At 38.4% G+C, this 15,505-nt stretch overlaps 1 protein-coding gene across 1 annotated transcript; it reads right to left on the bottom strand.

Annotated features, from left to right (window-relative positions):
* Nucleotides 1-500: 500 nt before the first annotated feature.
* Nucleotides 501-12,383, bottom strand: reep2 (receptor accessory protein 2). Its single transcript, XM_057350023.1, has 8 exons — nt 12,176-12,383; nt 10,723-10,795; nt 7,114-7,190; nt 6,116-6,236; nt 5,918-6,031; nt 5,541-5,688; nt 2,040-2,206; nt 501-1,869 (listed from the first exon to the last, which is right to left on the bottom strand). Exons 1-8 carry the CDS (start codon nt 12,205-12,207, stop codon nt 1,792-1,794), a joined length of 810 nt encoding a protein of 269 aa, XP_057206006.1. The 5' UTR covers nt 12,208-12,383; the 3' UTR covers nt 501-1,791.
* Nucleotides 12,384-15,505: the final 3,122 nt, after the last annotated feature.

Genomic DNA, 15,505 nt, shown 5'->3' with positions numbered 1-15,505 from the left:
GTCTCTATAACCCTTCAAAACACAAAAGGCGAGAGAATAGACAAACCATTGCAAATTAAAAGTCCACCAATATGCACAAAATGTCACATTTTACAAGAAATTAAAATCGTTTTGTACATCCTACAAGTAAGTGACAAATTAAATGTAAACCTCAAGAAATAAATATGTATAAATTAATCTGAGTAAGGCAGACATATTATACAGTCTCTAGTATAATACAAATGACATTGTCTAGTTAGGTACCTGGACTCTTCTTGTACTGCTACCCCCTACCGGTGCTCAATGAAATTGCATTTTAAAATACCTTCGCAACATCGAAAGACACAATATAAGTCATTACCAAACCCCAAATCTTTCCTGAACATGCTGTGTTGGGAGACACATCTGGATTTAGGGCTAAATGATCTATACACAAACCAGGGTCAAGGGTTCCAACAGGCAATACTGCTATTAAAAATACACTGCGCTCCCCCCCAAAAAACACATGGCAAATTTTCTTAAAAAAAAAAAAGAACCACAAAAGTTCAGGGGTCTGTTTTGGGCAAGCATCTACTCTAAAAGCACCGTTAAGATGGTTTTAAATAATGACTTGGAAAAAATGTCACCACCTTCAACATCAAACCTCCAGATTCCCACGACATTAACCGAGAGTTGGTGTTTAACCCAGTGAGTCAGCTCACAGCACAACAACACAGACTGATAGAAAATATCAAGAAAAAAACAAAGAGAAAAAGCCCATCAAATAAGTCTGTGAAATTACAACAGTGTGAGCTTTTCAGAGACACTGAAAACACAGACCATGTGAATTTGTCTTCAAGAGGCAGTGAACACCAAACAAAAAGATCTTGTTCTTCACTAACCAACATGCAACTCCTGTTACCAAAACCCCAGATATCTGACGTACAACTTCTGACTGCCTCTGTGATCTAATGCAGACCGTTTCACCTAATGCAATGTCTTAATATATACTTCTAGATTTTTGTAATGTCTAAAACAAGTGGAGGTAACATCATACACCTCTACCATAATATTCACAAGCAACGCAGCCATCAAACGGGAGCCATTATGCAAGCTGAACACCACCAGCTCTCGCTGACAAAAGCGCTATTAATATCAAGAGCCTTTCGAGGGTCTGTAGCCTCCAGTTGAGATCTGACCTCCCCGGGCATAAATATTCAAATCAAGTCACGGGTTACTGATGTATTACGACCCCGACTAAAGACAGAACTGTGTTTGCAGCTCTGGGTGATCAGAGGCTGATCTTCTGTTCAAGTCAAGCTTTTGTATCTCCTTTTTCCCTCCCCATTTCGAACCCTTTAACAGCTTCATTTTTTTCGTCCCATTTCTTGTTCGTCTCATAGTGTGTGTCCCACATGCTAAAAACGGAAACCGGCCTTTATAATGGAAACCGTGGAGTTTTGGCCTGGAATGGAAGGGAGCGTGTTTATGTATATGATTATGTGCAGGCACTGCTTTTGGTCTCAGGCTTTACAGAGATGGCCTAATATTAAGGCCTACTGAGAACAGAACAAGATATGACCCAGCATTCCTCTTAGACGCACAGAAGTGTGGACGCTGACAGTAGATAGGCGAAGCTTTCAAAATGGGCTTTTGGAACAAGGGAACTGGGAATGCTGCGGTCTAAATGAACACACTGTATTTAACCAAAATAGAAAACCGCTCCAGGCGATGTATCTTATGTGTTAGTAAGTGGCCTCGAAAGTAAAAAGCAGAGTTTGGGATGTTAGCATGGAAAAGCATGCGTATGTGTCGCTCAGGTAAGAATGAACACTATTGCGCTTCAGCGTTGTTGTTGGCCGTGGTGGTCACTTTCTTCTTTGGCTGTTTCTTCACTGTCTTGGTGGTCTGCTGAGGATGTGGAAGTAAAGAAAAACAGGAGAAAGAGAGATAGAGTACATTACAATTTTAGCTGTACCAATCGTGTATATTTTTGTATGTACATTTGTGAAAACTGTTGTATGTCTTTAAAAGTTTTAAAGGTACATGAAGCAAATGGAGCAGTGTGCTTCTGAACGTACCTCTGTCTTGGCAGCTGCTGGTTTCTTGGCAGCTCTGATGCTTGGAGTGCGTTTAGGGGCTTTATCGACTGCATCCTCATCTGAATGCTCAGTTCTGTTATCTGGTAGGTCATCAGAGCGAGAGCTGTGTTGCGATTCGCTGTCTGCCGGTATGGGCGTCGCACGAACTGAGGAAACAACAGTGAGGGATACAGTTTAGGCATTATAATTTCTTCAATCCTGCTGCAGACGTTGACAGCATTTGTTCCTAATTTATAGCTTTTCCCCTCTGTTGCACTCGATATAACCTAAATAACTAAACTGTGGTATAAGTCTAAAGCATGAGAATTTGTGGAGGTTCCCTTCCCTGCTCTTTGGCATTTAAAGCCTGCCAGATTCATTCAAGCACTCATTCAAAGTCTACCACACAAAGACTTCTTTAGTCCAGCCTTTTGCCGGTCCATTCACAATGTAGCTGTGATGTTCAGTAATTCAATGGACAAGCTCTGTGGGCTAACAGAATCACCACCATTATTATAATCATCACCTCTGTGGAATTTCCACCACAAGCTTCAGTTTGTCAGTTTTTGCTGTGATTAGACTACATGGGCTGGACCAAAACCCTTGACGTGCTCCTGCAGGCATTCTCCTGTTGTCCTCATCCAATCATCTTCAGTCATCCTGTAGGAGTCACTGCCTTCAGCGACTCATTACATCACAGTGTGTGTGAAGAGGTTACATGCTAAAGACCACCATAGCCCCCCACCCCAATCCAGTGGGTAGCTGAGTCGCATGCTGGCCGCATCAGCATTCAAAGCAGCCTGACACAAAGGCTGCCTGCAGAAAAGCTTTTAGTGAGTCAGCACACATACACAGATTCAACAAAACAGCCGACAGAGTAGGACTATCATAAATACGCAAATGTAAATTCTGAAGATACAGTATCTCACTCATGTATCGAGTATCTCATGCGAGTACACCCCTCACATTTTTGTAAATATTTTATGATATCTTTTCATGTGACAACACTGAAGAAATGACACTTTGCTACAATGTAAAGTAGTGAGTGTACAGCTTGTATAACAGTGTAAATTTGCTGTCCCCTCAAAATAACTCAACACACAGCCATTAATGTCTAAACCGCTGGCAACAAAAGTGGGTACACCCCTAAGTGAAAATGTACAAATTGGGCCCAAAGTGTCAATATTTTGTGTGGCCACTAGGGATGCACCGAAATGAAAATTCTTGGCCGAAACCGAATAAAAATGAAACACTTGGCCGAAGGCCGAATACCGAACATGGCTTTTCACATTTCTTCTATTTATTTAGCCATTTTTTTCACTATTGCATAAACTGAATGGTCAGAATGTGCTTTTTATATATTGTCTTGCTTTTCAATAAAATACAATATAACTTAAAACCTATGGCCTATATTAGGCCTATGACTGACTGCTGAAAGAATGTACTGTACTCTGAACCCCTACAACAAAACACTTCATTAAAGTGTCATTCACCATTATAAGCTAAAAATATGAATAAACGAAAACTGTTTTGATTATTTTAGGCTACACTGCAAAATGATTTAAATAAAAAAAAAACATCCATGCAAGCAATTCTGACAACAAATTCAGTTCAAGTCTCTCCTCCAAACTCCGCCCACAAAAGCTGACTGTTCTCTCAGAAGGTGCACACACGGCCGGACGGCACAGAACATACTTTGACAAGTTGTTTAGTACAGGGAACTGTGCGCACGCGACCACTGTATGATGTCAAAGGATGTCGCGAGGGGTGGGACTACTGTCAGACCGCCCGCTCTGTCTGAAGTACATGAGTTACCGACCGGTAAAGACGCTATCATTCCAAAATTTACTCCGGCACAGAAAGTTCTGTGCTGTGTCTTTCTCTGACACTTTAAAATGCTCCACACACTGCCGACATGTTTGCTGCATTAATAAAGCGCTCTCTCTCTCTGCACTGGTTGCTACTTGATCATATCACACGTCATGTTCGGTAACCTTTATTCGGCCATATGGCCATTTAACTGTGCTATAAGATAAACTGTGCTAGAATATTTTCAGTTGCCGAACATTCGGTGCATCCCTAGTGGCCACCATTATTTTCCAGCACTGCCTTAACCCTCTTGGGCATGGAGTTCCCCAGAGCTTCACAGGTTGCCACTGGAGTCCTCTTCCACTCCTTCATAATGACATCACGGAGCTGGTGGATGTTAGAGACCTTGCGCTCCTCCACCTTCCGTTTGAGGATGCCCCACAAATGCTCAATAGGGTTTAGGTCTGGAGACATGCTTGGCCAGTCCATCACCTTTACCCTCAGCTTCTTTTGGGGTCGTTATCATGTTGGAATACTGCCCTGCGGCCCAGTCTCCAAAGGGAGGGGATCATGCTCTGCTTCAGTATGTCACAGTACATGTTGGCATTCATGGTTCCCTCAATGAACTGTAGCTCCCCAGTGCAGGTAGCACTCATGCAGCCCCAGACCATGACACTCCCACCACCATTCTTGACTGTAGGCAAGACACACTTGTCTTTGTATTTTTCACCTGGTTGCCGCCACACATGCTTGACACCATCTGAACCAAATAAGTTTATCTTGGTCTCATCAGACCACAGGACATGGTTCCAGTAATCCATGTCCTTAGTCTGCTTGTCTTCAGCAAACTGTTTGCGGGCTTTCTTGTGCATCATTTTTAGAAGAGGCTTCCTTCTGGGACGACAGCCATGCAGAACAATTTGATGCAGTGTGCGGCGTATGGTCTGAGCACTGACAGGCTGACACCCACCCCTTCGACCTCTGCAGCAATGCTGGCAGCACTAATACATCTATTTCTAAAAGACAATCTCTAGATATGACGCTGAGCACGTGCACTCAACTTCTTTGGTCGACCATGGCGAGGCCTGTTCTGAATGGAACCTGTCCTGTTAAACCGCTGTATGGTCTTGGCCACCATGCTGCAGCTCAGTTTCAGGGTCTTGGCAATCTTTTTATAGCCTAGGCTATCTTTATGTAGAGCAACAATTCTTTTTTTCAGACCCTCAGAGAGTTCTTTGCCATGAGGTGACATGTTGAACTTCCAGTGATCAGTATGAGAGAGTGAGAGCGCTAACACCAAATTTAACACACCTGCTCCCCATTCACACCTGAGACCTTGTAACACTAAAGAATCACATGACACCAGGGAGGGAAAATGGCTAATTGGGCCCGATTTGGACATTTTCACTTAGGGGTGTACTCACTTTTGTTGCCAGCGGTTTAGACATTAATGGCTGTGTGTTGAGTTATTTTGAGGGGACAGCAAATTTACACTGTTATACAAGCTGTACACTCACTACTTTACATTGTAGCAAAGTGTCATTTCTTCAGTGTTGTCACATGAAAAGATATAATCAAATATTTACAAAAATGTGAGGGGTGTACTCACTTCTGTGAGATACTGTACTGTAAATATCTGTTGTGGCGTATTAGAGTTCAGTACAGTGAAGTCTGTTTGTGTGGGACCGTCACCTGTGCGTGCGGCCGGTTTAACACGCGGCAACGTGGCTGCGATGTGCGTGTCATCTGCGGCGTCCAGCAGCAGCTCGTCTTCATTCTGAATGAGAGTCAGATCCTGCATGCTGAAACTGCGCAGTTTTTCTGATAACACACCCTGACCCTGGAGAATGTCAAAAAAGCACACAGTCAATACCAGTCATAACCAGTTCAAAACATTGTATATGAAACATTGTATATGAATTTATCAATGTTAACAATGAATAATAACAATTAGCAGCTATGGGTAAACTTTGGAGAGATTTATCACAGTGTATAATTGTATATTTTCATTCCATGTACATCAGACTCAGTTTGTGTTTGTTCTTTATCTTTTAACACAGTCATTCCACCTTAGTGGCAGCTGTGACTGCTGCAGTGGCTGCGATGTTAAGGCCTCTCTTCCCAAACCGCATCATGGTGTCATAACTGCGGTCTTTAGCCTGGGTTATGTACTCATCAATTTCCTGTAACACACACATACACATTAAGCAACGAGTCAATGACTCACAATGATTTCATTATAAACAATGCGGCACGTTCATTTGTACCTTCTCTTTATTGGAGAGCGTGGGGTGCACAAACTTGCGGTACAGCACGCTGGAGCCCTTTGTGTACGGGGACAACAGCCAAATAACAAAGGCAATTTTCAGCTCAAAATAAAATGGGAACCTAGAAAAAAAATAACAAATGGCAAGTTATGAAGACCATTATATTTGGAAAAGACTAAGAAAAACTAGGGCTGTCAAATGATTAATCGCGATTAATCGCATCCAGAATAAAAGTCTGTGTTTACATAATGCATGTCTGTGTACTGTGCATATTAATTTAGTACTTATAAACACATACATGTACACAACATGTATATATTTAGAAAATGCTTCCATGTATTTATTTATATTAGCCAATAATTTAAATTATATGTAAATGTTTATTAAAATTATATATATTTTACTTAAATAAATGCATATGTTTTTATGAATACAAAATTAAAATGCACAGTACACAGACATACATTGTTAACCCAAACTTTTATTCTGGATGCGATTAATCGTGATTAATCGTTTGACAGCCCTAAAAAAAATTAACTTGGTTAAAGGGAATAAAAATGAAAATTCTGTCATGAATTACTCACCCTCAAGTTGTTCTAAACCTGTATACATTTCTTTGTTTGGTTAAACACAAAGAAAGATATTTGGAAGAATGTTAGCAACTGACATTTCTGAGGCACCATTGACTACCATAGTAGAAATAATTATTCTATAACTTTTTTGTACTGTTAACCACAAAAGAAAATATTTTGAAGAATTTAGAAAAAAAATCCTGAAAATCTCAGTTGCTGACATTCTTTCAAATATCTTTGTGTTCAACAGAACAAAGACATTTATACAGGTTTGGAACAACTTGAGGTTGAGTAATGCATGACAGAATTTCTATTTTTGGGTGAACTATCCCTTTAAGTCATTTTTTCACCATATTATTTGGGTTTTGTTCTAATGTACAAAAATGCACATACATAAAAAACAAAATAAAGGGTGAGTTTACAGACCAGGAGAGGAGCATATCTGTGATGGTCTCTGCTGTTGTAAAAAGCGCAAACACTATCCAGTACATCATCCATTTCACCTGAGGACAGAAACACACACGTTACATTCGTGCACATGTGTACACACACCTCCCATGACATCATCATGCATCAGGTCACATGCTGTTACTGCATATAGCCTTGTGCATTATGCATGACTGGTTGTTTAAAGAAAACAGTGATGTTATCTTCGGCTGGTATTCTCCCCATCAGTACAGGCAATAAAATTATTATGACCATCTATATAGCAACATGTAAACATCCAGCTCCATAAAAAACGGTAATACATTGGACTCGGTGTGTGCTAAACAACTAAAGACATTCAACGCTGTTATTTACATTTCTCTATGAAATAACCAAGCTAATATGTTTCTAAATAAGACATGGGTTTACAGGTACATCTCTAAAAATTTGAATATCATGAAAAAGGTCAATATTTGCGAAAATTAGATTATATAGATTCATTACACATATTTCAAGCCTTTATTTCTTGAAATTTTGATGATTATGGCTTACAGATAATGAAAACCCAAAATTTTGTGTCTCAGAAAATTGATAAGATCATTATCAATGCCAAATGCCATTCTCCCGGAAAAGCACGGTAAGGAGAAAGAAAGAGCCCATCGACGAGCGAGACCCGCTTACCATCAAGATTATCTGAGCTGCGTCAAGATGGACTGCTCTTGCATTACTCTTGCGATAGCAGGGCTCTAGAGTGCGACCAATTTGTATATATAATAATTTGTATACTCATAATAATGACTTAGTATCTCATAATAATGACTTAGTAACTCATAATAATGACTTAGTAACTCATAATAATGACTTAGTAACTCATAATAATGACTTAGTATCTCATAATAATGACTTAGTAACTCATAATAATGACTTAGTATCTCATAATAATGACTTAGTAACTCATAATAATGACTTAGTAACTCATAATAATGACTTAGTAACTCATAATTATGAGAAACTATCTCATAAAAATGAGATACTGAGTCTAAATTTGACTTACTAAATCATTATTTTGAGAAACTTTCTCATACTGACTTTCTCGTAATATTGGCTTAATCTGCACATGCACATGTCTGCTATGCTGCTATGTGCTATGTCCTTATGTTTTATGTGCAGTCTGCTTGATCAGCATTGTGGTGATTCACGGATTTTAGACACATAGAGCAATATTTCAGACAGGGCCTTGCAAATCGTGAAATTCTTACTCTACTGGAGAATGTTCATGGTGTTAAAATTCCCAACCCTGGCGGAAAAGGGCTTCCATAGTTTCATGACCAAACAGTTGGGAAACAAAACACGTGTTCCAGTATATTGCGTGAGCTCTTAAAGGGGCAGCAGCATAATAAAGATCTCTGTTTATAATGTTCATCAAACAACAACGAACGGGCCCAAAAACACTCACTGATATTAAAGGAATTGTGTTCTCTTATAGGAGTCGTTCACAACAAATAAAGGAAGAAAGTAGCTTTAAGAAAGATGTGCTTTAAATATGGTAAAGTGTTGAAAGAGAGTTTACATACAATAAAAATAATTCAATCATAACAATGATTTGTATTAATTTCTAATTGATTTATTAATGTATTAAACACATTTTAATGAAGTTTTAGTGATTCTTTTTTCTTACCTCATCCCACGACTCTGGTGCTATCAAATTAAGGGCTGGTGCCACCAACTGAATAACTTGGTAGCACCAGTGCCACCTCTCTCAAGTGTTAATCTAGAGCCCTGCTTGTAGAATTGTGCTTCAAATAAAGAACTTTTATTAGGCAGTCGTGGCCTAATGGTTAGATAGTCGGACTCGTGACCAGAAGGTTGCCGGTTCGATCCTCAGGCGAGTATCGACTGAGGTGCCCTTGAGCAAGGCACCTTACCCCTACTTGCTCCCCGGGCACTGCAGTGATAGCTGCGATAGTACGTGTGTTCACCACTTGCTGTGTGTGTGTACACTACTCTCTGGATGGGTTAAAAGCAGATTTCGGGTATGGGGTCACCATATCTGACTAATAGATCACCTTCACTTCACTACAAGTCAATATTGCCTATATGGACAGCGATTTAAAAAAAAGTGAACTTGTAAAACTGCTGTGTTAAATGCGATGCGGTAGAAAATTTGGGTGCACCTAACTTTTGTGCTGGTGCACCTAAGAAAAAAAGGGTAACACTTTAGAATAATGGTCCGTTGTTAACAAGTAACTATGCAGAAAGTAATAGGCAGTACTACATTAACACTTACCTTAATACTATTAACTAATATAGAAGCAAGATTAACTAAACAGTAAGTAATAGCTAATTTAGGACAAAGGTAGTTCCTTATTTGGTATTTGATAATTACTAAAGAAAAATGCTATCATTGACAGCTACTTGCGAACTATGACCAATTAATAAAGAAAAAACAATTAATTACTAATCTCAACATTAACATACATAAAGTGAAAAAATAGGTTGTTTGTGGAAACTAATTTATGAATAAATACAAATACCAAAAGCCAAATACCAAAACATGAATGGATATATTCTACATATATAGCCTATCCATAGAGATATATTTCATGTAGTACTGCCTATTACTTTCTGCATAGTTACTTGTTAACAACGGACCATTATTCTAAAGTGTTACCAAAAAAAGTTAGGCGCACTTTTTTTTAGGCGCACCAGTGCAAAATGTTAGTCTAGAGCCCTGGATAGTGAAGTTTAGGTGTGTCTATTTGTTCACGGCATTTCAGACATGTGCACGGTTAATCGCGGTTACCACTAAATCCTGCTGAAACCGAGCTGGCTGCGATAATGCAAGGTATCGATTATTTTATTGATGCGTAGCTTGTCCGTGAAGCACGGCTCTGGGATCAGTAGGAAATGCTGCTCGATCTAAAAGCAGTGCGAGTTTGAGTCGCTTATACCGTGCATTTAAAAAAGCAACACCCATCAAACATGATCATTATAAATATACTTTATTATCATGAAAATACCTGAGGAGCCTTGAGGAACAGTGATAAAAACATGTCCTTAGGCATTTCCTAGAACTACTTGTGTTATGGTCTTCTTCTGCAGCGCGTATTTGGAGTTTCTGCACGAGCGCGCCCTCTGGCTTTCGGATGCAGCAGCATTTTACCGCATTTCACTCAAGTTGTGCATAAATCACGTTATATATATTTTCGGTTAATCGGGCAGAAGTCAACGCTGGATTTGGAGATCGTTTGAAACTGATAGATGGTGCAGTCCCAGTGCTAAAAGATGAAAGGATTAACGTGATGATGTGTTGCTTGCTCGTGCTGTAGTTCCGTCCCACTCTCCCCACTAGTCCCACCTCTAGCAGCTCGTGTTTTTCCGGAAATAATCGTACAGCTGTATCTCTCTTTTATAAATTTGGTCAAACTAAATACTCTTCGAAGGTACGACGTATGCAATACTACTGTATAGGCAATCAAGATTGATATGAGATTGGCAGAAACTGCCTGTGATACGCGATCTTTAACCAACACTTTCCACCCTGTTACCATTACAAGAGTCAAAGAAAAACAGGATTACTGAAAATACCAGCCATACTGAAATACTTACATACTCCTTGACGTTTTTCGTCTTCACAGCTTTATAGGAGGAATAGGCTGGGTAGAGGGTCCCAAAGGCTAGGCTGCAGAAGAAAGACCATCAGTGAACACTGCACTAAACTGTAAGGAAATAACATGTTTCTTAACTACAACTCAGTTTTAATATTTTCTCAAATTTCACCTGCACCTAAAGAAGTGACACTCCAGAGGAAACACTACTGTTATTTGTAACGTCATTTAATGAGTAGGCAATATTTTTTCAGAAAAATCTGACAAGCACAGAAAAAATATATTATAAATGACATAAATCAGTGTCTAATGAAAATATTCACAAGTCTTTTATTAAAAAGGTCAACACCATAAAACTCTAGCTAGTCCCCATTACAGCTCTGTTGCCAACACAAACATCTCGTGACGCTATTGAAGGCAAACACGCAGGATCTATAAAAGCAAGTGAATCATTTATATGCTTTCAAACAGAATGGAGATGGATCTACAAAACAAAGAGACCAGATTAGACACTTATACAGTGCATGTGCACCATACACTCAGACTCCCATAATGCATCTGCTCACCACGTTTAAAGCTACAAAGAGCATACCACGAGATACATCAACCCACGATAATGATCAGTATACCTTAAGCTTATGATAGCACGCAGTACAGCTTGATATTTGCTTCTAATGGTCCAGAAATAAACAAAACACCCCACTTACCCACCCATACACACCCCAAAACAAGATCACAAGTCTCCAAAGCGTATCCTTTATAGATCGAAATCATAGCCTGAGTGCTTGAGATAATCTGTTCATCAGAAGGTAAGTAACTTGAGCTCACAAGTTTAGTGAGCATCAAAGTCACCTAATTGTGTAAATCCCACTTAAGGGCCCAGCTGAGATCCAAATGGTACAGACTGGCATTGTTCCCATTACATAACATTACCAGCATAGAAAAATCAGCTGGAGAGGTAGGCCTTATTACAGAAAAACGATATGAAATCAAGTTTAAGACTCATATCTCAGTTTGAAGTTTTAATAAAAAGCATTTGGAAATATGATGGCCTCAGCATTACAGAGAGACATGTGATGGGTGTAACATATGGATGGGGATGTTAGAAATCGTCTTCGGTTTTGGGCTCTAAGCCCAACGTTACATCTGGGACTGTTGTGCTTAGTAATTCAAATCCAATCATAACCGCATGCGAGCATCGTTTTGCTCCAAATGAAAAACACAAGCGACACAAATGGTGAATCCTCGGCTGCTGCATGAAGTCATCGCTTTTGCTTTATACAATTACGCTTTTTAATTATTTGAGCAGCCGAATTTCTCTAAATCTCTTTAACTGTGAATAGGTAAACGTTTAATTTAAAGAACACGGCAAATATTTTGTGTTTCCAAAGAAAAGCGTCACGTATCCGCAGCAACACAAAACAAGCACGCACGCGCGCATCATTGACACTCACACCACCATCCGCGAGATGATCCACGACACCATCTTGATCTCCGTGAGCAGTTTCCCTTATTTTAGAGAATTATTCGGGCCAGCTCCATCCCGACCACACGGCCGATGCTGCATAACAGAGGAATCCCGGCTGATCCTGAGCGTCTGTGTATCGCTGAGAATAGCGGCTGGATGACGGAGAGCCGCTGGCTGCATATGCGCTCAGTCACCGCGCGTTTCTTAAAGGAACAGCGTCATCTTTTTGCCTGTTCTGTTCACATTTGACGAATTACTTCAGTTTGTTTTATAGTTGCCTTTTCAATCCTTCTTTTATTTCATTTGGATTTTTCATGACGGTAGTGGATAAAAATGTGGACTTTTTTAGATAAGCAACAACAGTAGCAAGGTTATTTTAGTTTACTAAAATTAAAACTTTGAAAACGTTTCTGTTCATTGAAATCCAATCAAATCTACAAATATTGGAAAAATTGAAATGTTGTCTCAAAAATAAAATGAACTAAGTTTAAAGCACTAAAATTATAATAATTAACTAAAACTAAACTAAAAATTAATTAATATTATATGGCAACATAAAAATAAACAAATCAATTATAAAATGACAAATTGCTAAATTTGATTGATAAAACTTGAAGTAAAATTAACATAAAAACACAAAAGCTAAAAAAAATCTAATTTAAAACATTAATTAAACTAAAATAAAACTCTGAACAGTAGTATTATAGTATTTTGGTGAAAAACTGCTTAGACGGTTATGTTTTTCTGTACAACATAAAACATACAACATTTCTTGTGCTGTATTTTTATTTATTTATTTAATTGATTGAGGTTTTGTATAGTTTTTAGTCCTAAAACCTAGAATAGAATTTGAATACAGTCATGCATCAAAGAAAAGTTTAAAACTATTGTGTACTATACACAGTACAGTGAACTACCACAAGCATATGAGTCAAGTTTACTTCTATGGTGCTTTTTAAAATTTGCATTGTTTCAAAGCAGCTGTACAGAACACGTTTTTAAACAAACATTTAATAATTAAATTAAAACAATTTAATACATATTATTATAGTGTCTGTGAGTTTTTAGTCAGAATGCTACATTAAAGGCCTGATGTCAGCCTTCACCAAAATTCCAAGGGTGTATAAGTGGAGTGAAAACCTTGGGAGAAACCAGACTCAGCCAGGAGGATCAATTCTCTGTTGGCACGAAAACACTGCTTGCTGAGCTATAGAAAAAACAAGCAACCTGATAAATGGGCAAAAAAGATGATTAATCTCAATATTCTAATAGCTTGTTGTTTTGTGGCGTGGATTTATTCTGCCGTCGTCTTCACCTTTCGGATCTACCATCAGGTCTGGATACATACCGTGGTAATCTCGGGAACATGAGAAAATACAGACAGACTGAGAACTGTAGAGACTGTAGAGAACCACTCCATAGCATTCAATGTAACATCAGTTCTTATTGGAAGTGTTCCTGGTTCCAGTTGACCTATTTAGCCCAACAACCTCTCAAAGATTCTGAATTGTAGAACAGCAACTATGTGTATACGCTATGTTAGACTGAGTGTGTCTGCCTCCGGTAAGGAGGACTGTTCCAAGTTTAGGCACCAAACATGAAAAACATCTACAGCATCCACTGTATATTGTCAACTGGCCAGGACTCTAGTTGCTGCATTTTGTAATAAACCTGTAGGGGAGCCAAACAGTGAAGCATTGCAATTATCCAGTCTTGATGTCATGAAAGCATGAATCATCTTTTTGCATTTGACACTGACAACATGTGTCATAATTTTGATTTACTTTAAGATTTTCCAAAAGTGAGACCATCTTGTTTTGTCTGAACTAAATTATAGGAAGTTTACAATCCCCAACACTACCAACGTCCCAGATTTGAACCAGCGATGAATAGTGAAGATTTTATGCACAAACTGGGTTGTGGCTAGAACAGCTACGGCAGTGGATGTGACAAAAAGGACAACATTTTTGAGAGGCGACATGGTTTGTAGGATTTTTGTGAAATAAAGGAGAAGGGATAGCTCTTCTTACAACAGAAAATATTTATTTTAATTGTCAGATGCCACGTGGGTATTTAAACGATCAAATGTTGACATCTGTGATATCATTATGGTGAAAACCTTTGGTAAAAACTTTAAGATTGACAGCTGCATGGAATTGCGTGGAATAGAGGGAATGCATTCAATTTTGGGTTAAAACATTCACTGTCTCAGAAGCAATTAATTCATCCCGCTCGGTTTGTGAATGTCATGAGCCTGAGAACCTTCTGGAGACTCCGGGTAGGGTGCAGTTCTGGAAAATGGTGGCACTGGAGACCTCATGGTTTCACACCTTATTCCTCATCTTAATTCTTCATTCTTTTGCAGTTCAACTATGTTATCTTCTTCGTCTGATTTTGGTGACTGCTAACCCAATGAACATTTTGCTTCTCCATTGTTCACGCCTCAATGTTGCAATTTCTAGCATTGCATTAGTATTGTATTCTTATACTGGGCATTTAATTTTTTTACTTTTCAGTGTATATTAAATGTCTTTTTGACTCATTATACCTGTAAAAGAAATAGTGCCTATTAATTCTGCACACCTAAATATAAAGCATTTTTCACTTCAAACCATTGCTAACTATTATATATCACTTATAAATGATTATATACACAATTAATAGTAATTATTAAGATTGATGTGGTTAGGAATTGGTAAAATGTGCCTGGAAAAAAATATTACCAGAAAATCAACGTACCTATGTAATTATGCATGCATTGTATATACAGCGGTTTAGACATTAATGGCTGTGTGTTGAGTTATTTTGAGGGAACAGCAAATTTACACTGTTATACAAGCTGTACACTCAATACTGTACATTGTAGCAAAGTTTCATTTCTTCAGTGTTGTCACATGAAAAGATATATTTACAAAAATGTGAGGGGTGTACTCGCTTCTGTGAGATACTGTATATATACATCATTTCTTGTTTTTCTTTTTGTCCCTACTTAATGCATTAATATTTATTTAATGTAAAGCTGCCGTGTAAACCTGAAGGCTCATACCAATTTAATAAATTAGAAGTAGCAAAGTAATAAACTTAACTTAAAATTGTACTTGAGTTGCATGTCTCAGTGCATGTGTTATTGTTTTTTATTGCTGACTTTTATTAAAAGAAGATGAAAGAAAAAGTTACAGAAATAATAATATTGTCTAATAATTATATATATATATAGATATCGTTTTCCAAGTGTAAGGCGAAGCAAAACTTTGTAAACTGCTGCTTGAGATATCAAATTTTTTGCTGTTTTTAAACTTCAAAAGTCAACGTTAAC

This window comes from Triplophysa rosa, linkage group LG13 (genome assembly GCF_024868665.1).
Source record: "Triplophysa rosa linkage group LG13, Trosa_1v2, whole genome shotgun sequence".
Classification (NCBI taxonomy): Eukaryota; Metazoa; Chordata; class Actinopteri; order Cypriniformes; family Nemacheilidae; genus Triplophysa; species Triplophysa rosa.
This window is presented reverse-complemented; position numbering and strand designations above follow the sequence as displayed.

Excerpts from the sequence above, each read along its gene's own strand:
- reep2 (XM_057350023.1), bottom strand. The coding sequence starts at position 12,207 with ATGGTGTCGTGGATCATCTCGCGGATGGTGGT. Across the intron at positions 6,237-7,113 it reads ACAGATATGCTCCTCTCCTG|GTTCCCATTTTATTTTGAGC; the intron begins GTCTGTAAACTC and ends TTTTTTTTCTAG. Across the intron at positions 1,870-2,039 it reads CAGCAGCTGCCAAGACAGAG|CAGACCACCAAGACAGTGAA; the intron begins GTACGTTCAGAA and ends CCACATCCTCAG.